General features: G+C 39.2%; 2 protein-coding genes and 1 long non-coding RNA gene across 3 annotated transcripts; all 3 read left to right on the plus strand.

Annotated features, from left to right (window-relative positions):
* Positions 1 to 12343: 12343 nt before the first annotated feature.
* LOC117473450 (5-hydroxytryptamine receptor 3A-like) lies at positions 12344 to 12990 on the plus strand. Its single transcript, XM_034119030.1, has 3 exons — positions 12344 to 12548; positions 12672 to 12859; positions 12985 to 12990. The coding sequence occupies exons 1-3, from the start codon at positions 12344 to 12346 to the stop codon at positions 12988 to 12990; spliced, it is 399 nt and encodes a 132-aa protein (XP_033974921.1).
* A 4010-nt stretch (positions 12991 to 17000) lies between these two features.
* Positions 17001 to 17941, plus strand: LOC117473569. Its single transcript, XR_004555043.1, has 3 exons — positions 17001 to 17049; positions 17442 to 17483; positions 17914 to 17941. It is a non-coding gene; the product is annotated as an uncharacterized LOC117473569 (long non-coding RNA).
* A 1795-nt stretch (positions 17942 to 19736) lies between these two features.
* On the plus strand, positions 19737 to 22266 carry LOC117473451 (5-hydroxytryptamine receptor 3A-like). Its single transcript, XM_034119031.1, has 7 exons — positions 19737 to 19789; positions 20267 to 20436; positions 20617 to 20781; positions 21118 to 21357; positions 21465 to 21629; positions 21779 to 21891; positions 22030 to 22266. The coding sequence occupies exons 1-7, from the start codon at positions 19737 to 19739 to the stop codon at positions 22264 to 22266; spliced, it is 1143 nt and encodes a 380-aa protein (XP_033974922.1).
* Positions 22267 to 25916: the final 3650 nt, after the last annotated feature.

Below are 25916 nucleotides of genomic sequence, written 5' to 3' on the forward strand. Positions count from 1 at the left end.
AGTGGAATGGATTTGTATATCCATTCCATCAATGTGTTTATCTTTTAGTTAAAGAGCACACATCTAGATCTTCATATTCAACCTCCTTACTTTTCTTTTCAAGTTCACCAGAGTGATGCTTTAAAACGTTTAAAACCTCCACATACATTGATATATAAGCTGTCAAGCTGTTGAAAGCCTGAAAAAGTTAGAGGCAGCTACTTAGTATACCAAGGAGACTGCAGTCTCATTAAGCTGTACTGTACAGATCACCTTGAAAGCAGAAAATGGCTCCAACAATGAAGTGAAGCCTCGACAATGTCTCCCTCTAGAATGACTCTGGCTTCTCAATAGCATCCTGATGTCTGGCCTTGCTGCCTGGCTGTCTGCTCTCTGACCGTCCCTGACAGGGGAAGTGTCTGAGAGCCACTCACTCAGTGTCCTTGCGTCTGCCAGGGCACAACACACACTCATCGATAGGTGGAAAGATACTCTCTGTAACGGCAAAGGATCAAATTGAACTGATTAAATCAAGCCGTTCGATACTCACCTCACCTTCTGCCAAATGACAATGAGATTGAGGACATTAAACAGCAATAACAGAGTGCCACCGTGTGAAAATGAACTCCCAGGCATCTGTTTTCAAATTGCCATCTTCATCTCTTAGGAGTTGTAGAGATGACAAAACCAAACAATGCTTCTTCTGTGTTGTTGAAAGAGGAGAAGGAAGGAAATATTTACATAATGTACGACAAAGGAAAAAGAATAATGATCTTGTATGGTTTGGTTCCTTAAAAACATCGCGTCTACACAGTTATTGCTTGGGGAGTTGGTTGTTTTTCCAGACATGAAAAATGCAATTGTCCTTCAGGAAAACAATCTTTATAATTAGACTGTCATTGCAATTAATGGCAGTTTACCATCAAAGCTTATAGGGAAAGTTCTTTCAAGGTTGTACTTGTTTTGTTTCGGTTGAAGGCGATTCAAAAAGTGTATACGTGTGAACTATCCACTATTCCTATGTGTCTACTTGTTCCACCTTGGCCACCTGGGCCTTTTTATCTGCCTTGAGGATCTAAACTTATTCTGTTCTCCTAACAACATCGATTCCCCCCTCTTCCCTGTTCCGCAACAACTTCTTCTCACGGAAGATGTTGTTTTCAGGGCGGCGGCTATTATAGGTTGTTTGGTGCCGACCCGTGGGGTTGTGTGGTCCCTCATACTACCGGCTCTTATCCAAAGTGATTCCGACAGACACATTAAAATGCAAATTCTTGCCTGTGCTCCCCTTGCCATTTTGTCACTTCCTTTCTCCTTGTGTGGCATGTTGAGGGGGAAGGAATTAGAGCGCTGGCCCTGGGGTTGAATATTCAAATGGCCACCTGATTTCCCAACAGAGCAGCACCACCCAGGCTCCCATTTACATAGTTCGCTTTCCCCATTTACCGCCCATCAACGCTGACTGACTCAACCACAACTCTCCAGTAGACCATTCACAGAACTTCAGACTCTGAAACAGTAGAGTGCTCATTTCCGTCAACCACAGTCTGCGTATACCCATTCACAAAACTTCAGACAGCCAAAAGGGCATAGAAAAAGTCATTATTAGAATAATGCTCTAGAATAATGCGTCTCATTACCACTACCGAACCTTTGCTTGTTGGAGGTCAATGCTTTGTTCTTTCTGGAGGGGTTACTGGGGTTCGACCGAGCAATTAAATATAATTAGTAGTGTATATCATTCTGAATACGAGCACTATTGCATAAAATAGGTAATCAGGCCTTTAATGAACTGGAGGTGACTGTTCTCTCTTTGAGAAATATTCCCATCAACTGGCTGAACTTTTCCCTTCTTCAAAGTACAGACACATACTCATTTGTAGGCTTATGTATTTTTATCTCACTGCTTTTTTATTTAGTAAAAAGAGCATTAAAGATAATTTAAAAGAGAAATAGTGCAGACGGTATCCCATGAGCAGATTTAATATGATAAACACGGTACGTTTAGTGATATAACACTTTTTTTAGACTGCAAAAAGAGAGAACTAACAGAGACAGACAAGACCACTCTATAACGAAAAAATAACATTTCAAGAAAGTCTAGGGATTGGTTAAAAAGTGCACTGATTTGGCTTCCCTGAAAACCTGATAAACTCTTTTCCGAAGTCAAGGAGCAATCACAGCACCTTTGAGTGTTCAGCCTTCCCTGCTGTGAGGACCTGAGGCGATTTAGATCATGACAGCTTTTATGCATAGAACGCCACTCATTTACCATTGCACTCCTGCAGCATATTATGATGGACAGAATAACTTAAAATGTATGTATCTGGACCAGAGTTATAGTCTTTTTCTATTCCTTGCATTCTTCCTTCCTTGTCAAAACCCGGCGCCTACATTACCAACATGGACACTCACCCGCAGACACATCTGAGATTCAGGTGTGTAGCCTCGAGACACTTGCCTCTAGCACAGAGGAGGAGCGAGCTACAGAAGTACGGCGAGCTCAGTTCTTTCAAACTCTTCTATATCTTCTAGTCCACTTGCGTAGCTCTCTCTGGAGCCACAGAAGGCTAGAGAACTAATGTTGATGAATAACATGTGTACTGACAGACAGAAACTCAAACAGTAACTTTGAACATTGAGACAAAGTCATCAATTGTAACACTACTAGTAAGAAGTCTTATTTACTACAATGGAGGAACTGAGAGTAAACACAGATAATGACTGATTCTTTCCCCCCAAATTCACCAAAATAACAAAACACTTTCTCTCAGTAAACAAAGCAACACTCTCCTCAGCTGCAAACTTTAGTTTTAAGATTAAACTAGAGGCATCTAACAGCAGGCTGAATTGTTGCACTCAAATCATCAAATCAAATCAATCTTTATTTGTATAGCCCAATATCACAAAACATGTTTGTCTCAGTGGGCTTTACAGATTAAAAACAAACAAACAACATTGTAAATGATAGAGTTATGGCAAAATGAAAAGACAAGATAGTGTATGTAATACAAATAGAAATACAAAATAAATTAAGATAACAACCAAAGACAATACAAATACATAAAACAACTTAAACATGATATAAGGAGTTATGTTCCAAAATAAGTGAAAAACATAAATGCTTGCTTTCCATAAAGTAATGATTATGAAGAATTTAGTATTTCCTAGCAATGCTCTTTCTTTCAAGAGGTTTATTACACCTATTTTTTCACGAGTAAATATTCTAGCTATTAGAGGTAAAAACAGATGCCTTCTCGTAGAGCAGGTAGTGACATTTTTAGGAATATCAAGATAAGAAATGTACAAAAACCACGTCTCCACTGCTAGCTTGTCTTCATTAAACCTGTCTCTGTCAATGACGGCCCTCCTCTCCTGCGTGCCCGAGCTGAATGGCTAATTACCTGGATGAGGTGCAGGGGGAGCAGTGGACCACAGCAGCCACCTGTCGGCTGGAGCGCCTCCAAATGACAAACGCCCGCGGGGCTGCGCTGCCCAGGTTGAGTCTGTGTTTTCCACTCTGTCGCCTCACACCGCAACCCAGCATGGCAGCATCAACCTGGGGAGCAACTGTTGTCTTTACTAATTTACCCAAAATAGCTGCCTGCCTCGGGCTCTTCCATGATGCCAGTGCCGGTGAAGAGCATCTGTTTTGAACTGCAGGGGCAATCGTAATCACACAGCGCGGTGGCTCGGGGTGTGAGCCGGGCTCCCAGCTAATAATACTGCATGTCTGGCGCTTCATGACATGTCTCACTTCCTGAAAACACTCCTTGTAACACACAGACAATCAAGGTATAGAGCCGGAAAGAACCACATCTGTTATAAGCACTGCTGCCACACAAAATAACTTTAATTTGTCACTTTGTACTGGCTGGGTTATTTATGATCATCCATAAATAATGAGGTATCGATTGACTAGAGCAGTGCTTCTCAAACTTTTTTCAGTAATGTACCCCCTTTGAAACATTTTCTCAGCCGAGTACCGCCTAACCGACCCCACATTTTGTCTTGATAGAAAATGCCTATATACATAATTACAATATAGTGATGATCCATCAGTGTGTGATTTATTAACTCCTTCATGCATGAATTACAACAAACTAAGGATTTTTTCATCTTTGTGCATGAAAAAAAAGAACATACAGATGTAGTAGCTAATTTAGGACAGTTTGAAACGCGAGGGTCGTGGTCGGCCCGTGAACGGCCCGTGAACGGCCCGTGAACGGCCCGTGATTTGCCCGTGATCAAGAGACTGCCTCCAGTCTGACTTGAGACCACCCCCGTGATAAATAAATGTAATTATTGTGAAGCCAGCTGCAATGGATCATTGATCCACCAGGGGGTACAGTGGGGTTCCACACTGGAGCTCATGTGAAATCAACTTCGATACAGATACCAGTATGTCTGGTACTACTGTATAGCGGATCTTTGTTAAGATCCATATGTCACGGATAGGATCATAGTCTGTGCTAAATAAGAGACATGTAATCATTTACAAAACATCACCATGTTGTTATTTAACAAAATAATGTTGTTTAGTCGAAAAAAACAAACGAGAGGAAATGCAGCCGGCTCTATTTTTAATCCTAATTTAATCATCATCTTCACCACGATCATTTATGTTTATGTTTGCCGAATTGACATGAAATCACTGACAAATATGAATATTCTGTATTCAACTTCATTAAAAGGTTATTAACGTGCCTAAACTCAGTAATTCACTAAAAATATTTATATTTTAATGGAGCCTTGTCAGGCAGATCAGGATCCCGACGCGTAGTAATGACATGACTCCCAATATTAATTGAAATGCATTTATGGATTTAGAAAATGTTTTTATTGATTTAAAAAAATAGTTGTATGTATTGATTTAAATTGACATGCATCCACTAAGAAAAATAGTCCGTTGTTACCGTTTTTTAAACAGTCTGAATGCTGTGTGTTTACACACCTAATGGCCCATCAGCCACAGCTCTCTACCCCCCCCCCCCCCCCCCCCCCGATCTTTCTTCTCCAGCAGTTAAGTTAACTGTAGGTTACTTAACTGAGTGACAAGCTTACAGTTAGTGAAGTAACACTTTTTTTTTGTGAGTCACGACCTGGCTGTTTCATTCAAACATAACGCTCCAAATGCTACCGTTTCCACTCGGACTTCAATACAGCTACACCATTGTTTGGTTTCCATGGTAGCGCATCTCTTTAGTAGCGCGCACTCTCCTGTAAATTACAGGTCCAGCCAGGCAAAACAGTGCACTTCTCTTTCCCGCACTACTGTGACAGACCTTGGGGCTGGGTCAGCCACTAACATATTCATATTGCTCTTCTCAAAAAGAGAAATATGAACATTAGTTTTTAACTGAAATGATCAAATAAAGTCAAAATGTCACAGTGTTTACAAACATTGACCATACCGTTCACCAGCCCCCACCCCCCTGCCTACTGTAGGCCTATGTTGAGTATACTCTTTGTTTAAAACTAATTGGCCATCGGAATGTGTGTGTCCCAACCCCCCCCTGTGATATCTCTTCTCCAGCAGTCTGTAGGTTTGTGTTCGCATATTTATGCTGTCGCAGTTCCTAAATGACACGTTTACACCTTAAAACGATGTTTAAAACGAAAAGTAAACGTTCAGGGTTTTTATTAATGGTAATTTTCAGACTGTGAGTTGTTTAGTGGTAGCTCGTATAGTCTTGATTCTTGTGGTTAAACTTTTCGCTCCGTATTTGATGGTAGTGGTGTCGAAATTCATTCGTCACTTCCTTTTCACTTTTTGTTTTTTTTAATCTTTTTTTTTTTGTAATTATTGTTACGTCCTGTCTGTATACACGTGCTTTAAAATGTATTGTTTAATTCTACATATTTGTCATATAATAATCAAAATATATGTTTACATAGTCTTTGTCAGCATATTTTTGCCACGTTATGCACCCCTTGCTATCTTACATAATAAAAGTGTCACATTCATGAAACTTGCTCCATTCATTGGTACTAGTCCTACAACTATACCCTAAAACATGCTTGAGGGTGGGATTAATAAGAAGAAGAAGAAGATACACTTTATTAATCCCTTACAGGGAAATTTCTTTCCTTCCCCACTCTGTTGTGTTAACACACATTACACACACAGGGGAGGATATACATGCACAAACACAGAGGATATACATGCACACACACAACCACATGCAGATAGGAGAGGTGGCAGAGCAGAGAGGCTGCCAGGTACCCGGCGCCAAGGGAGCAGTTTCGAGGTTAGGTGCCTTGCTCAAGGGCACCTCGGCAGTGGCCTTGGAGGTGAACTGGCACCTCTCCAGCTACCAGCTCACTTTTTTTGGTCCGATCGGGATGTGAACCGGCGACCCTTCGGTTCCAAGACCAAGTCCCTACAGACTAAGCCACTGCCGCCCCTACAAACATCTTTTTGGGTGGGGTGCATTTTATGACAGGCCTGGTTATCACAATATGCCCCCCCTTGCTATCTTACAAAATAAAAGTGTCACAGATTGATGCATTTAACTTCAATATAAAGAAAAACATCTTCTGTTGTAACAACAATAACATTATAAATAGTAACATAGCTGAACATGGTATTGCACATTTAGCTTTCAGTGTTACTGTCCTGAGATGTTTTCATTACATGAATTAAGGTGACTGAAAAGTCTATGTTAAAAAGCCTCAGTGTCCCACATTTTGCACAGAACTGTCCCACATTAGGAAATGCAGATTCTCTGAGACAACTTGGCACTAAGAGTACAGATATGTCTACCATTTATTTTATGACTGTAATATCTGCATTTTCTCTTTTGAAAAACTAAGTCCTAGTTTGGCCACTCATTTTTAATCACACACGTCTCCCCATCCCATTCAAATTCTTGACTGGAAGGGCAGTGTTGCCTACATGTAAATGAATGGCATTGCCTATATGCATTTGAAAAGAAATAGTACCCCCCTCTGAGTGACTATCTGTTGACTTCACATCTTGTCACAAACCAGGGGACTTTACTTCCTGATTTTTGGAATACAAAATAATTTATCTGTGTACGTGTTTTACTGAACGAGCATACTGTACTGTGATCTGCATGCACTTATCAAACATTTAATTAAAGTAGTGAAAACAAATAGTGAGGGGGTCCAAAATCAGCCAACGTGCTTTGTTTTTAATGTTCATCACTATAATAAGTACATTATTCAAAAGTTTACATTCACTTTGGATAATAACACGGGAGAAACCAATCCTCTCTTTTCCTCTCTCCCTCTCTCTCTCTCCTGACAGCCCGTCAGTTTCTCATGCAGCTCGCCAAACAGTGGGCGGAAATAATAATAATATTAATTATTTCACACAAAAAGGTTATGACAATATATGACTATTGACGTACAAATAACACTGTCTGTCAATTGTGTAAAATAAGAGGATTAGATTACAACTTGTATTTAGAAATACTCTGTTGTAATTATTGATGCATAAATGTGTTCATCCATTCAATGTGGCATCTGCTATAATGGGGTTAATGTATGATATTACTTAATAATACAATACACTATATAATATATGATATGATAATTACATTTTAATTTGATTCATTTCTTATTTCATAGTTTCTCATCATTATTATGAAAGCACCCATTGTTTTAAATAATGGTCGGAATGTGACCTGTGAGCCTTCTGAATTACCGTGGGATAGCACATTCTAAACTAAAATGTTCAATCAATAAAGTAACATCTTATCTTATCTTAATAATATCTTCATATTAATAATAATAATGAATCATACAGTATATGTCCGAAAGGGAGCAGGAGGAAGCAAACACAAAAATATACAAAAAATATACTGCATATTAAAGCAAACGATTGTAAAAGTAAAAGTATGAGCATCAAATCAAATCAAGTTTTATTTATATAGCACATTTTTAAACGATTTTTGGTCGAGCCAAAGTGCTGTACATATAATAAAAATACCCTACACTAAAGACACTTTACAGCAAATACAACAGCACAGTTTGTTCAGAATATCAGTATGAGAAAATGACACCCTCTGTCCTTAGACCCTCACATCGTACAAGGAAAAACTTCCAGAGAAAAACCCACATTTCAAAGGGAAAAATGGGAGAAACCTCGGGGAGAGCAACAGAGGAGGGATCCCTCTCCCAGGATGGACAGAAGTGCAATAGATGCCGTGTGTAAATCGAAGAGATAATACATTTTACAGCGTAGGTAGACCGCATGACAAATAAAGAAGTGTAATGTAAACATTTACATTATTATTATGATTATTTAATATATAAAGACTATATATTATTGAATTACAAGATTAGATATACTTTATTTGATCTAAAATATTGATGTGTTCAAATGCTCTTCTAAACAAAACTGAAAGTCCATGAAAAGTTGTCTTTCTGTATTTGTGAATGAAGCGCCATCTCCTGGTTAAATCCTGAAATTGAAAATCTGGCAACGCCCTCTTGGAAAATAGTGGGAGGGCTTAACATTCCCAGATACTGGTCTTTGGCAGGTAGCTGGCAGGTAGCTGGCAGGTAGCAGGCAGGAAGCTGTAAACTGGAGTCTGAAATAAGCTGCTACATCTGTATTCCCTTCCCTCATATCTAAACCTTTACTTTTCCCTCCCTTCAATTGCCCCTTTCCAGAGGTGTGGACTCGAGTCACATGACTTGGACTCGAGTCAGACTCGATTCACCAATTTGATGACTTTGGACTCGACTTGACAAAATCACAAAACACTTGCGACTCGACTTGGACTTGAACACTAATGACTCGGGACTTGACTTGGACTTGAGCCTTCTGACTTGAGGTGACTTGATAATTTAATTCAGAGGTCTCCAACACGCCGATCGCGAGATGCCGCTAGAAGAGCAGACTCCCGTCGGGGAAAGCAGAATCTTCAGCCGCTGCAACTCTTGCTGAGAATCCATGCAGGCAGGGGCGGGACTTTATTTTGCTGAGCCACCATGCGGCCAATCATATGCGAGGACACACTAGGATCATACCATTATGTGAAAGAAGGGTGGGGGGCAGACGCTCCAAAGACAGCAAGTGTAGTGGTACAGGCCAGCTACACAGAGCGACGGGGAGACGGGGAGACGGATTTAAATGCAAGCGCGTCGGAAAAAGTCAAGAAATGAGCGAAAACCGAAAAAAGAAGCAGCATCTGGCTGCATTTCAATGATATTGGAGAAAGCAAAGCTGAGTGCAGGATTTGTCAAATGAAAATAACCTTCAGAGCAGGGTTTTGTTTTGGTAACCACTCAGGATTTATTGTCAGAGGTGGGAGAAGTTCAGATCTTGTACTTGAGTAAAAGTACCAGAGTGTAGGAATACTCTGTTACAATAAAAAGTCCTGCATTCAAAATGTTACAAGTAAAAGTAGAAAAGTATTATCATCAAAATATAGTTAAAGTATCACCTGCAGAGGGATCTAGATTCAGGTGTTCTTTTCCCCATAGAGACCGGCTCGCTGCACATTATCCCTTGCATAAAGATAGATTGTGGGTCCCTTATAACATGTACACAGTGGAAATAAACATTCTGGTTACCTCAACATCAGCGCTCTTATGCATTGAACTCCTTCTGAATCAAACCGTCACGGTAGCCTAACCTTACTGATCCCTCTTAAAATAGAAAAAAACACGTTACTTTACCAGCAGAGAGAAAATGGATTATTAAATGATTAATGTGACTAATAAAGAGCAGTTTGATTATTAAGTATTATTCTGTTGATCGATGTCATTACATTTGGTGAAAAGCACATAAGGACTTGTTTAAGACTCGTTTTGTCAAAGTTTAGGACTTGGACTTGACTTGAACTTGCCCATCCTGACTTGAGACTTGACTTGGACTTGAGCGCAAAGACTTGAGACTTGACTCGGACTTGAGCGCAAAGACTTGAGACTTGACTCGGACTTGCAAAACAATGACTTGGTCCCACCTCTGCCCCTTTCACACCGGCGCTTTTTCAGCTCCGGCTCGGAGCTGAAAAAGTACCGGTTTTTCCTGTTCACACTGCAGCGGCGCCGCCTCATAGCTCCGGAATGCGGTTCACTTCCAGCTACAAAAAATTGTCGGTCTAGAGGCAAGAGCTTTGGAGCTAGAGGCTTACGTCTCTCTTACGTCGAGGCGTGCAGGAAACTAAACCCACCTCCCCTGAACATGCCATGGGTCGACTGAAGAGTCTCGTCATGCCTGCCTACAACAGTAGCGCTGAGCAAAGTGACTAGAAGGCAACCACACACTTATAAAAAAAAACACACTTTATAAAGTCAGGCAACACTAACCAGGCTTCGTGTGATTCTGTTTATTTGTACCTTACTTTGACCATCCGTTCGCTGTTATTGATCATTGTGGAGAGCAGGCAGACGTTTTGTTTGTTATTATAGCAGCTATCGGATGGAATGAATACATGGGCTGCACAGGTGGTCATGTCTGACTATCACAAGTAGAATCATAATGAAAAATACGCCGGTAAAATGTGCCTGTAGAAAACGGCTTAGCAAGTAGTCAGTTTAGCTTCGGTTGCTATGCTAACATCACCCATGTTATACCAGAGAAACTTTCATAACAGCGTTGTGATGCCAAACAGCGTCAATTCAGACTGACACACATTCACTTAAGGGGAACTGGGGATATGTATCAGCTGCTTGTGTGACAGTCAGACAGTGAATACTTTAGAGCCGTGTGAGCTAACCCGGAGCTAACGGGAGAATAAACTCCCGTGGAAGAGCAGCCAGCACTGCAGCGGTCGGTAAATGCCGCTGAAACACATTAATAAACAATGAACCACGGCACTCTGGAGAAAAGTATAAGGTTGGAGAAGTCGTTATTTAATTTAATCTGGCTTCGTATGAATAAAAGCAACACTGAGCGGTGTGAACAGAGTCGGAGCTGAAAAGGGAAACCGGAGCTGAACCAGAAAAGCTCTAGCTAGGAGCTAGAAAGGGAAAAGCGCTGGTGTGAAAGCCGCAAATCTAACCCTTTCCTTCCCCCCATCCTAACCATAATCACTCCCTACCTTTTTACCTAATCCTAACCTTCTTCCCTCCTGAACCTAACCTAAAAACCTCTCCAACCCCTTAGTATTATTTTGCCACTTACACTCAGTACTCCTATAAACTCTCTCTTCTCCTTTATTTCCATATATAAATAAATGTGTCATTATGAAATACAAGTCCCCTGAAATAAATAAACATGTCATTATGAAATAAAAGTCTCTTGAAATAAATAAATGTGTCATTATGAAATAAAAGTCCCATGAAATAAATACATGTATACATATTTATTGGCTCATTTATTTATTTCAGAATTTATTTCATAGGCATATTTATATATATATGTATTTATTTAATTATTTATGTATTTATTTAATTTTGGCTTGAATGGCATTCCATAATCACCAGCACATGCATTTCTTTATTGACCTGATTAGAAACCACACTTTATTTTCACTTACACTTCAGATGAGGAGTTGACGTTTGAAGTCATAAACGACATTGCAAGGATTACACAGTGGTCTCGTGACATGATGAAGAGGACCCAGTACGAGTGGCTGTTCAAGAACTTGATAGTCAACCCAGAAACTGTCAAGCATTCAAGATTTAATCAAAGCAAGATCGTTTATACTGTAAGTATTGAGTACATTTTACCGTTAAAATGTGTTTCTTCTGGCAAATATTTGCATTTAGATTTATGCAGTTCCTCTTGCTGCTCTCACTTTAACCTGCAGAATGAAAAACTTTGCACATTAATAACATGATGAAAGTCTTAAGATGACTGCGCGTAAGTTATTTATTCTACATAAACCTGCAGCTACAGCTTTTCTTTTTTGGCCACTGTGTTTAAACAGAAACAATTTGTGAAAACAGTTTCTTATTAACACATCCATTAGAAATAGAGTCAAATTAAAATAAATTTGGATTAGTATTTCTGAACACCTTGGCAACTTAAGTTCAATATTCACTTTTATGTTTTTAGCTCTGTTTTTGGTCTCTACCAGCTCCTGAGGGTGTCTCCTTAGCTGCTAGCTGCATGATTCAATTCTCCAGAGGTTTGTTGCAGCAGAGTGTTTATCGCTGTTAAACAAAGCTGCTGGAACTTTTACAAACGTTTTGCTCAAAGTCTAGAGTGATGTCCTTATACTGTATGTCTTGTTGGGTCAATCCATTACCCAAATATAATATAAAACAGGAACTCTCCATATTTCAGTAAAACATTTTCTGCCATATTGCACACAAATCAGCTTTATTGATTAATGCATTATCAAAATAGTTTTGATTGTTGCTGTTTTGACATTTGCTTAGAAAAAAAGGTATTTGAGTATCATGAACCAACTGACCATTAGAAGTTTCACAGATCAGGATGAAGAGGCGTTCTGCCCTTTACATCGCCAACTTCTTAGTGCCCATCCTGTTCTTCTTCTGTCTGGACTTGGCCTCCTTCTTGATGTCAGACAGCAGGGGCGAGAAGGTCAGCTTCAAGGTCACTGTGCTGCTCGCTGTCACTGTGATGCAGCTTATTCTCAACGACATTCTGCCTTCCTCCTCAGACAGGATACCGCTTATAGGTAAAGCAACTCAGTCATTATTTCATTTCACTGTCATTTCCTTTAAGCAGAAACTACACATGAACTGATTTAGTTTCTTGTCATTGGTGTCACTTTCATGACGTTGCCTTTTCTCTTCAGCAGTCTTCTGCATTGGGATGTTTGGTTTGATAATGGTCAGCCTTCTGGAGACGATTTTGGTGATGTATCTGATTGAGAAAGACTCTGCATCTGAAGAAAACAACGCAGATAAAGGCCTGAGTAAGGACTGTGGAGACAAACAGGGAAACTATGATGGTTCTTCAAACCTGTGGATTTCCACGCAATCTATCGTAGTTCAGTTTACTAATGCTACATGTATTTTACTGATATTTTTTCAATACACAAAGAAACATTTACGACTAATAATACATTATTTTGAACATGCTGCTGTCGTGTGTCAACAATTTCCTTTCAGATGTGAAGAATTGGAGTCACTGTGCTTGTGTGTGTAATGTGTCTGAACTGCTGTCTGTGGCCAAAGAGGTGAGAGTTGGGTTCATCTGTAAAATGAATGTTTGCCTAAATTTAAAAAACAAAATGCACAAAAATGAGGAAAGTATAAAAGCATTTCACAGTAACATTTAACATTTTAAGATTACTAGCTGGGAGTCCCAGCAGCTCCTACTGAAGCCAGTCCCCAACTCCGGGGACTTCCGGCCGGGGACTTCGGGTGGCAGTATACGCCGTGAAGTTGTTTGCGGCCTGCCAGTAAACCCAAAGCAGAAGAAGTGACGTCAGCGGCTTCATTTGCGTAATCTTCCCTCAGGGAAGTACTCCGGTGTGAACGCGATCTGTACTCAGTCCCCCATGGGGCACTGAGTGCCCCACACTGAGTGCCGGGCACTGAGTACTGCAAAGTACGCGGTGTGAACGCGGCTATTGACAGTTAAGAAAGGTCTAATTTGTTTAAAATGTTGCAAGTTGAATTTAATGGTATTGGATACTTTCTTAATATGTTTCTTAAAATTCAAGTTCGAGTCCATTATGACTCCAAGATACTTGAAGTGGGGGACTAGTTCTATTGCTGCTCCGTTTAAAAACACATTGGACCCTTAGATTTTGACTGGTCGTTTACTGAACATCATGCATACTGTTTTTTTTGCATTTAACTGTAAGCAAATGTTGTTCAGCCAGTGTTGAACCTTTTCGAAAGCATTTGAGAGACAGGATGAGATAATTTCAGTGTTTTTCCCGTGTACAAAGATGACCGCATCATCGGCATACATTTGCAAATTCAACTCAATTAATGCCTCTTAAAGGGTTCCCATTCAATAGAAATGAAATATCGAGCCACTCCCCACCACGCACGCAAATAACTCTAGCCTCAAGCTCGGCATTTTGGCAGTTGAAATCTCAGTTTTGGCTTTGGCCATCTTTGAAAACATTAGTCACATAAGTGAGCTAAGTTCAACTGAACCTTTTAAGAAGAAATTTGTAGGCAAAAAAACCACAATCTTAAACAAAGCAATAAGTGAACACAGACATCAACCAGACTGCAAACACTGTGGCAGTGTCTGAAAATCACAAGTTATCTACACCCTCAGGCATATGCTACTTTCTTGTCTATTTGGCTCTAAATGGGACCATCATTTATTATCTATTTTGTGCTGCAGAGAGAATTGTACCTGAAGAGGTGATAGTGAGTCATTGTTGTGTTCAGTCTAATCTCAGTCCAACATGAGAGAACAGAGAAGAAGCGCTGGCCAAGGGTTTGTCAAAACATGTTCGTTGGTAGTGGTCAAATCAGGTCTTATGTCTTCTATGAAAATGTCAAAGGGTTAAAGAGAGATGAGGCGAGACTTCAACAGGACTTAGGAAAAGACAACCGTGGTGCTAAGAATCCAACTGCACTTATACTGGGCGTAGTTATTATGATGCGCAAGCAGATGTTATTGATGTGCATCTTCTGTGGAAAAACTACAATTTTCTGTACAGTGGACTAATGAAGCTCAGCGCAAGTTCAACCAGGAAGACCTTCTTTTACTCATTCATTTACTATTTCCATGTTACTACTCTCTCTCCTCTCAATAAGTGATCGGGGGCGTCACTCCCCAGCTTAACCAATCACTTCGCTCTATTCTCACAAGCCTATCATAGCGCTCCGCTAAACCTTTTAAATCTGCTCTCCCCTCTGACATCTGTCATTTCAGGTGACTCGACGCAACCCTCCTCCACCCCTTTTCACCTCCTGTCCCTCTGAATCCAGGGTCAAGCTAAGCCACTCCCCTTCAGACCGAACCCAACTATCCATTTACCACCACCAATGTCTAGACCCCGGGGGATTTCATCGGATCGGTTCTCCCCTCCCGAATGATACTCCTGCACAACGGGGCCTAACCGCCAAAACTCCATTACATTAATTTGTGTATTCCTGGCAATAAATATGTATTCTTACATCAAAACCGTCTCTCCTGATTGAACTAAAGGCGCATCAAGATAAAACGTTCACACTTGCCTAATCTACTACACCACCAGGACATTTCTACAGAAGTACAGTGCCCGGCAGCTACAGGGGACAGGCAAAACCTCCGTTAGCAGTTAGCTTTGTTTTTTTGCAGAATCACATTTGCTACATCTGCCAACTTAAAGGACACCTATCATGCTATATTTAAATGATATATTGTAGGGCCATACCTATATAAGGTATATTTATACGTTTCTGTTTTCAAAATACCAAACAGATCATGCATTTTAGCCATGCCTCATTTCGCTCTATGTGCTGTTTGCTGTCAACGGGGCTGATTCTGTGAGACCACGCCCCCCTGCAGGAGAGGGGAGCCGTGCTCTGATCAAGTCAAGAGGGGGAGAAAAAAAGATCTCCGTCCTCCGTGTTTTATTATATTATAATAGGCCTATAGAGTCGTTATTCATTTGTTTTAAAGCTCAATAAATAACAAAGAAGACCTTTGACCGGCACTTTTCTAATTTTGTCCGGAAGATTTAAACTTTAACGGACATCTTGACCGGCGAAAGAAACTGAAACTGAAACTCTGCCGCACGGTCCCCTCGTTCCTTGGAAGAGGCGGAGAGGTGGGTGTTTGTCATCTGCTGGTGGACTAACCGGAGAGAATTACAGTGCTTGCCTCGACGGGGAGGGATTGCATTGAATTAAAGCAGCGGGAGCAAACGTTTGCCTCGGGGAGGGAGAAAAAAAGCCACAGCGGAGAATAAACAGAAGGGTAACCATGGTAACTATGGGCGGGAAGTCTTCTTCGCTGCTTTTGTGGCAGACTACAGCGCCACTTACAGGCCTGGCATATGTACTACAGTGTCTCCAGCGCTTTCGAGCGGCAATGGCCAGCCGTGGCCCAACCCCACATTCCCCTGATAGGTGGAGAGTTGGCCCAATAGCCGTAGCGCCACCGTCCTGACGTCAGGACAGTGTTCAAATCTGGATCAGTTTTTATCAGATCTGTTGCAGCCCCTTTTTTAGAGATTTGGGTATGGAGGAAAATAGAGAGGGTTGTGTTTTCTGACACTTGGTGAGTTCCCTGGAACACCGGGGACACATATTCATGTATAAAAGACGTACAAAAGTGCATTTTGCATGATAGGTCCCCTTTAATTCCTGGGATCTGTTATTTGCGTTTTTCTCAGTTCTGCCACTTTGCTATGGTCCAATAAACAAACAATCAATAGGAAAACAAACCATAAAGCACAGCGTTAGTGGGACAAACATACATATTTCTAATGTAAAGGGGATGGCTCCACTTGGAAATGTGTTGCAATGTCTTTTTGACAGGTTTCAGACGTTTTTTATAACAAATTAGTTTAAATATTGAACCAGTTGGTGATATGTAATGCCGCTCCCTTTGTCTTTGGATCATGTGGTTTGGTATTAAACATTACACCTCTTTAGATTATATGAACGGATGTATTCACTTTGTATCAATACATAGGATTGGATCATCCATCATTTAATCAATACATAAATTCAGATATATTGTGATGGCCATAATAAACAAATAGTATTGTCAAACTATTCAGGTCCAACTCGCAACTGAATCAAAAGCATTGATTGTAAAGTCTACAAAGAATAAAGACATTACTGTGCCTAGAAGTGATGGAAAAGCTTGACACAGTAATCAGTCACATCGGAGATTATGTGTTGTTTATTTTAAATGTAAATTGTAGTTTCTTGCAGCCAAAAGCAGCTCTGACAATGAAATACTTTACTTTGGAAAACAAACAGCCGCAACAGCGGAAGCAAGAATTAAACAGCTCATTTGATGACATCCAAATTGATTTAACCACAGAGGGCTGAGTGTTGCATTAGCGAGTTTCTCTCATTAGACTAATAAGTACAAAAAAAAGAAAATTTGGTCAATCAATTGCCCGTCCCTCTTCTAGTAGAGCTATAATCTCTACGACTACAAAAACCTTCCCAGAAAACACAGAGAGGACAGGGATGCTCATGTACTTTGCTGAACTCTCCCAGTCAGGATGTTTACCGGTTTCCTCTTTCTGCTCCTCCTCACAGGTAAGCTGGGACAATTCTATATGTTGCATGCAGGTGGGACGTTTCTGTTGCCACTCCAATATCATTGAGGGGAATGAAGGTTTGTTTGTGATGCAGCATACAAAAAAAGGAAACAAAGGATGATACTACAAGCAACATCTATTTACAAAAAAACACAATTTTCCAACTCTTTCATAATTCTTCGGCGTAGTATTTGGATTATTCAGAGAAGCAGGTATGTCCCTGGGAAGAGAAGCTGCTTTTGTTAAAAATTACCATTTGTGTGCATGAACATAATATTAAATGTAGTTCTCCATTCTCTTTTCTGTCAGGTGGAAGTTCCTAACAGTTACACAACACTTTAACCTGCTTCAATTGAATCACTTTTTAAGCTGTATACTTGTTTATGTCAGGTGGAAGTACCAACAATAACTCAAAGGACGACAATAACAACGGTGTGTAAAGGAAAAAACACAACAAATTACAGTAATTATGTGTTGTTCTATTTTTATTATACGTATAGAAGTCTTGAAAAGTAATACACTTGTCTATTTACTGCATTATATAATTCAAAGTATTTTTTTGTTTAATTAAACTGATAGATATGTTACTGGTGTGTACAGCAAACTGAAAAATGATATAAAGAAACTAAACTTCATTTGTTGAGCATGCATGATGTCTGACATCATTATTTTACAGTGAAGTGAGCTCCACAAATCCCATTCACCTTCTTTGATGGGTAAAACATCTAGGAGATGGTTATCTCAGCATCATTTAAACCAAACAATATCTGCAGATGCAATTACATTTATTTTGTGGGAAAGCAGTTTGTGTGTGTGCATGAAAATAATATTGAATGTAGAGCTGTATGCTCTTTTCTGTCAGGTGGAAGTTCCTGGAATACCACAGAGCTACCAGAGCTTCAGGATGATCTTACATCAAATCCCAGCTTTGAAGCAGGTATGTAAACACTAAAAATGTGTCAAGTAATTAAATGTATAGAGCATTTATCTTATTTATAGATTGTATATATCCGTGAGAAAATGTGTGAGTGAATTTGATTTATTTATATGTTTGAAATCTCACATTTGAGGTTGTTAAACGATGAGAATGAAAATATTTTATAATTGTGTTCTTAGCTTTTGCTAACAGATGCACAACCCTTTAACCTGCTTCAGTTGAATCACTTTAAGAGCTGCATACTTTTTTCTGTCAGGTGGAAAAACAATCAATAACTTGGAACAACAAGGGCAACTCTCCATTAAGAGAGGACCATGTGATCGTGACAGTGAGAGTAAGTACACAGTAATTATGTGTTATTCTATTTCTACCTTATTTAGTGGGAATGCTGATACATATATATATATATATATATATATATATGCTTTTTCCTTATAGTTTTTTCCTATAAAGAAGTAACTCTCTGATAGAGATATTGTTTTGATGTCCTCCCAATAGAAAAGAAGTTCACATATGAAGATGTTTTAAACTGCCTGAACCTGAACAAAACCAAGGAAAAGTTGGTCCGACCTGCCAAAGACTACAAAAAAAAAACATGGGTCTATGTCCAAATGTCAATTCTGGCCATTCTAGATGTGGTAAGTTCAACTTTGATTTTTTTTTTCTTTTGAGGATAATCATTATTTTTTGCTGTGGAAAGCAGCCCAAAACAACAAAAACAAAGATAACAGTTGAACAGTACAAACACACGGTAATACACATGAAAGCCAGAAAGCAATAGGTATCAGTAGAGTCAAATCAAAATATAGGATAAGTTAGTTTAATAAGAACAAACGACTCTCTCAAAAAACAGCTCAGCATACATTTCAATATAGCATGCAATAATAATAATAATAATAATAACTTAAATGTATATGGCACCTTTCAGGGGACCAAAGGTCGCTTTGCAGAAAAAACAGGAGTAAAACAAACCAAAAAAACAGTCAGACAAACAGTCAGACAGACAAAACAACAAATCAATGAGGGGCCGAAGGCCTTGGCAAACAGGTGGGACTTGAGGGCCCTTTTAAAGGCGTCAAGAGACGGGATTATGCGGGTCACCGCAGGGAGAGCGTCATAGTACGATTTGTACCAGATCAGTACTTGTACATAGTATCTCTAGGAAACAGCTATATACTAGCACTATTGAAGGAAGCACATACAAGTCAGAATAGTGCGACAAAGTGTCCACAAAAATGATGTCAACCCAAAAACAATACCTTTAATCAATTTCTCCCCCAATGCTACCTTACATTTTGAAGAAACATCGTTAGGGCTTTGCTTAGTGCGATCCCGTTAATGCAGCGAAATCACAAAGTGGGTTTACAAACGAGCTTTTACTTCTTTTCAACTTGCTGAAGGTAGTCAGCATGTTAACTTCAAAGTGCAATGTTTTATGACAGTTTCGCCTATAGGTCAGCTACCTTAATGTGGTAAAAATGTTCACACCATTTCTTCGGTTACAGAGAGAGATTGACCAGACCTTCGTTTCTTTCGTTGGGATTTATATGGTGAGTTTGTTTTGAGAACCAATTTGTGATTCTCCCATTCTCTTTATTATACTGTAGGTTGAAATTAGTTGCTGTAGATTGCATCTTAAAGGTCTTTATTTACCTTTTTTTTCTTCCCTTCTTCCTTGTTTTCCTGTGTAGAAATGGGAAGATCCGAATATTTATTGGAAACCACATCACTTTGGTGAACTTGATAAGATGAGAGTTTCTGCTGATTTGTTGTGGAAGCCAGATCTAATGATTGAAGAGATGTAAGTTGGAATTTTTTGTGCATACTCACAAATCCACACACTCACAACAGTAAATGGGGATGGAGCCTGTTATTATTAAGAGGGACATGCACAATAAATCATATGGATGTACAAAGATGATGCAACAAGGTTTAAAAATATTGTTTTTTTACAATTATATTTGTACACCTATGGAAAACCTGTGAAAAACAGCTGTGGTTAGAATGCAATACACAATGAAGCAGATACCCCTCAACTGACTTGAGCCGGGTTAATCATATTTAAGATATAGAGATGTGTGATATTGTTAAACTGTGTCGATAGTATTTCTATATTTAAAGTAATGAGGGAACATTTTAGGAAAATACAGACTTAAACAATAGTATCATAATTTAGATAAATGTTTCATTGTATTAAAGTATTACACAATGTGAAAATCAGTTTGAAGCATAAAGTGTTTGCTATCATTTGTACAAATGTATGTTTGTTGTCATACAGGATAGAGAAGGACAAGGCTGTTCCAAATCCCTTCATCACCATTCACTCGAACGGTCTCGTTGAACATGTGAGGGACCTTATGGTGATCAGCATGTGCAAGATGCAAATTTACAAATTTCCTTTTGATATTCAGAACTGCACCTTGTCTCTCAAGTCTATCGTTTACCCAGGTGAGCTTTCAGAAGTTTCTAGACATTTAGCTCAAATATGTATGTTGTGTGTTTGATTGCACGTTTGTGGTAATTATCTCTTTAAAGGCTAATTGTCACATGAGCACACACCAGCACATGCATTTATCCTGTGTTGAACTGATAAGACATCTCAAACTTGTTTCTTCACTTTCACCTTAGTGGAGGAGTTGGAGTTTGAAGCCTTAGAAAACAGTACAGTGATAACGGAATGGACTTGCCAAATGATGAGGAACCAGTTTGAGTGGCTGTTCATCGACATGGCAGTCAATCCCCAATCTGTCCCACATTTTTATCAAAACCAAAGCGTTCTAATTTATACTGTAAGTGTGTTGTACATTTTACTTTTATTTATTTCTGCAAACATTTGCATGAAAATGTTTGCAGCTCCACTTGCTGGTTTTATTTAGCTTGTATTCTAAACAGCAGAATAAAAAAGAGCAAACCCATTGACATTGTTGTTCATTGGATACATTGTAATTGCACATTTTTGATGGTGGTCACTTAATCATCCTTAACCACTGTGACAAAATATAAAATATAACTAAATTATATAAACACTTAACTTCATATTTCAGTGAAGCAATATCTTTCATATTGCATGCAAAATACCTTAAACCCATAATCAATAATGTTTTTGATCATTGCAGCATTAGTGAACAGATTCACTGTTTTTCCATCTTGGATCACAGATCAGGATGAAGAGGCGTTCTGCCCTCTACATCGCCAACTTCTTAGTGCCTATCCTGTTCTTCTTCTGTCTGGACTTGGCCTCCTTCCTGATCTCAGACTACGGGGGCGAGAAGCTCAGCTTCAAGGTCACTGTGCTGCTCGCTGTCACTGTGATGCAGCTTATTCTCAACGAGATTCTGCCTTCCTCTTCAGACAGGATACCGCTTATAGGTAAAGCAACTCAGAGTCATTATTTTATTGGACTTTCATTTCATTCAATCAGGAACAACAATGGCTTGCCTTTCGTCCACTTTAATGACGTTGCCTTTTCTCTTCAGCGGTGTACTGCATTGGGATGTTTGGTTTGATAATGGTCAGCCTTCTGGAGACGATTTTGGTGATGTATCTGATTGAGAAAGACTCTGCATCTAAAGAAAAAAAGGCAGATAACAACCGCAGCCTGAGTGAGGACTGTGGAGACAAACAGGGCAACTATGATGGAGGTGAGACTGAACACATTCTTTAAACCTGTGGATTTTAACTATTGTTATATTGTATTTACTCTTTTGTTGGAATGCACAAAGAAACATCTACAATTAATAATACATTATTTTGAACATGCTGCTGTCCTGTGTCAACAATTTCCTTTCAGATGTGAAGAAATGGACTCACTGTGCTTGTCTGTGTAATGTGTCTGATGAACCACCATCTGAACTGCTGTCTGTGGCCAAAGAGGTGAGAATTGGGTTACTCTTAAAACAAACAGTTTGGTATAAAAATGGTTTACAGAACCAACTCTTTATTCTCACCACAATTGACAAAAATTGGTATATCAAATTGAATAGCTGACAATTTGTTATGGTTGTTATGGTCCATGATCACTCCACTAAAAAACTTCTGCAGGACAAAAGAAGCCAACTAATGGAGGATTCCAATTCCTTGGAGAAGCTCCCAGATGAGCTGAGTGAGGCGGTGAAAACTCTCTCTCTGCTCCTCAGCAGGAAGGAAGAAAGGAAGCCCGACTACTGGACCAAAGTGGCCAAAAAATTGGACATCATTTTTTTTTCCGTTTATGTCACAGTGTCCGCTGTGTTTTTGGTTGTCATCTTTTCAGTATGGAACAATGCAAAAGACGAGTAGTGGTAAACAATTGGGGTCTATTCAGAAACATGTTTTTTATCCCCCTAAAATGTCTGACATTTTCTAAACCGACTTGTATCTTCGCAAGTTTGTCACCAGAGAGAATTGATTATACATTCTTCTACTAAAGGCGCCAAATGTCTGTGGAATAGACTTGGTAAACTAAGATTACATGTATTTCTGACAAACTAGATTAAGTGTGTCACAAATTCAAAACCCAATCATATCCACAGGGAAACAGTCTACTACATTAACTATTGCTTCAAACTGCCAATCCACCTAGTGCAAGCAGTGATGGACAGGTCAGGGCCGGATCCAGAATTTCTAACATTAACCCTTTCAATCATCTAAACTTTATATTGATCATAGCAACACATTTTGACAAACTTTAAAACCTGTCTCAATGCTGACTTGATTAGGACATTGCTTCAATTAACATGTTCTTTAACGCATCTGTAGTCAGTCTCACATCTGTAGTTTAGATTGGTTGGTCGGAACCAAAGTTTTAAACAAAACTCATTGTTATTTTTAAGAGGGGGTCGAGGGTTTAACTGACTTGTTAGGAATCAATACATGAACCCCCAGGGGGAAATCATTAATCATAATGTATTTCTGATTAATGACAGCAAGTTATGCTATGCTCAATAAAGAGTATGCAACCATATATTACTATTATAAATGTTAACTTAAAATGGGCAGACACTATGCATTGTAATGAATCTCCTACATTGTGCTATGTCACGTTACACATTTTAATCTGCCTTTTAATGTTGATGTTCACTCATAACACTGCATGGATCACTTGAACAGCCATGGTGTAACCGTACAAAGAAGTATTGTATATGTAATGGCCTCTTAAAGGTGGGGTAGGTACGTTTGAGAAACCGGCTCGAGATACACTTTTTGTTATATTCCATGGAATGCTCTTAACATCCCGATAGCAATTAATATCTGAAGTGCTTTGACAAAAAATCCATAAAAAAATGTCATCTGTGGAAGCCGTAGTACTGTAAAAAGTACGACCAATCATTTTAGCCTGCCCGGCTAAAATAACTGGATGGCCTACCTGCCTGTCAGCCTTCCATCGGGGCACAAACTTATCTCGTGCCCTCATTGGTCATGTGCGCGTTCGTGTGTGTTGGAGGAGGGGCTCTGTAAGGAAGTGGCAGATTTTCTCCGGTTGTGTATTTTCAAATTCTAGCGATCTCGAGCCGGTTTCTCAAACTTACCTACCCCACCTTTAATATCTAATAATAAAATTATACAATGCAATAACGTGCTTTAACCAGTGGTGTCCCTTTCTATCAGCTGTGCACCGTTATGGCGTAAATACAGCCTATCTACCAATTGGATCAAATATAAAAGTCAGCCGAATTAGTGTTGATACTGCAAGGAGACGTATTGTGTGAAAAGAAATGTAAGATGTTGTTTAATTGCTTATATATTTAAGATCCACGTCAAGTTTTCAGTTTTGGCGGCAGTTCCTGTTTGTCTAGAAGTCTGGTCATCAGGGCTCTATAAATAGAGTTAACTACGGTAGATATGTAATATTTAATGCAGCCGAAACGTGTATTACAATGCCGTTATGTGATGACTTTCAAAGAGAAAAGCAAGCACACTCGGAATAATGTATTATTTAATTTTGTTATACAGTCTATGGTTGCTACAGAGGATTGTGGGTAATGTAATGTCTTCGGCCATCCAAAACTCATAGAAAACGACTTGTTTCTCAGAATTGAAGGGGAAAACGTGACAAAAGCATTGTACACACACTAAAACCTATCAATGTCGTTTAATTAACAAGGATAATCTGGTGTTTTTGAGTTGATGAGTAGTGGAGATATCACTGTCAAATCAATCGACAGTAAGGGGAATACTTACTTCCGGGTGTACAATTCTCCGTTATCCAATGGGAATGGACACTCACATTGCCTTTAACAGCCTCTGACACAAACGAATGCCGTGCTTCCCTAAGCGTCAAATACCGCCGCTGATGGGAATACATTGCAATCAGTTGAAAGCTCTTTGCGTCCGTTTATGAAGCTGAAGGAGCCTCGGCGCGTCACAACTGGACGCCACGGGACCCTGACCAAGCGTCGCTCCTGGACGCTTAGGGAGTGAGAGTGTGTTGGCAGGCAAGGCAAATATGTTTTCAGACACACATTTGAGATGACGTATACATGTCAATAAGAGAAGCAGTAATTCATAACATTAATTAAAGAATTCCAGGTTTCAGGTTTTGTGCATGCTCACACACTGACCCTGCCTAATGGAATGCTTTAATGTAAGTTAGCTACTGTTAACAATATTAGTTCTGTTAATGTCCTGCTATAACAAGTCAAAAAAGCTGCTATAAGAAATGACTATGTAAAGACACGAGTGGAAATGAAAGTTACCAATTACTTGATATTGTAGAAGCTATAGTGAGAAATCTAGTTAACTAAAGTTACTAGGAACAAATTGTTGAAACTACTGAAGGTCAAACAAACAATTTACACGTGATAGGAAATTATATCAAAAATATTATATCTACATTTTGAAGCATTCCTTGCCATCCCCTCCCTCTGAATATATCAAACATTAGGAAGTGATGCTCCTGACTACCATACTGTACCTGTTTAAGAAGATAATATTTGTTTTAAATAATTCAAAGCAATACACAACAGCAACAGGCTCTTTAACCAAGGCAACGTTAGCCTAACAACCAAGTAAACTAGCTGTTCACACTATTCCTAATATTATCCATAAATATTAGCAGATTCCATTTTATTTTTTAAACATATTGATGTAAATACATACACATATCGGTATGTTGTATAAATATTGCAAATCAAGACCTTTATTCACTACTTATTACCAAAAATCGTAGTTCTATCTCCGGTAATCATGCATTCAAATGTCCCGCCACGAACTTCCGGGGAACTATTGACTCTCCCTGAACCACGTGACGATCAAGCATATTGGACTTCCGCTGTCGTAACTCTTCTATCTATATGGCGCTGCAACAAACTAAGGATTTTTTCATCTTTGTGCATGAAAAAAAAGAACATATACATAACGATTTTTCCAAGGAGTTTTTCAATTGAAGTAATATATATGTTTAACAAACCAATGAACACAATGATATATTATGAAAAACTATAAAATACAACACACAAATTTGACATGTTTATATGAGGACCCCCTTGGTGGTTCTAGAAATATTTTATATAAAATTGTGTTTTCTTATTGTTCACTTATTGTGCTAAGATTATTTTTGTAATCATGCATGGTATTTTTTTTAATTAAACTTTTTTTTTTTTTATCTCACGTACCCCCTGCAGTACCCCAATGTACCCATAGGGGTCCGCGTACCCCCATTTGAGAATCACTGGACTAGAGGTCAAGAAATGTGAAACATTTAAAACCCTTAATTAAACTTAGTTGGAGTACTACCAGTAGAAATAAACTCTTTAAAGTGTGTGTTTGTGTGTTGACTGTTTCTTTGAGTGAATGTTCCTTTGTGAATACGCCAAGCAGAATAAATTCAAAGGTTGAAGAGAGCATCTGAGACTTAGAACAAGGAGTAAATAAAAACTCCTAGAGCAACTGTTTGAGTTGTGTGACTGTCTTGCAAACCAATGCAAATCAATATCATTCTTCAGTTTGTG

The sequence above is a fragment of the Trematomus bernacchii genome, unplaced genomic scaffold (genome assembly GCF_902827165.1).
Source record: "Trematomus bernacchii unplaced genomic scaffold, fTreBer1.1, whole genome shotgun sequence".
NCBI lineage: Eukaryota > Metazoa > Chordata > Actinopteri > Perciformes > Nototheniidae > Trematomus > Trematomus bernacchii.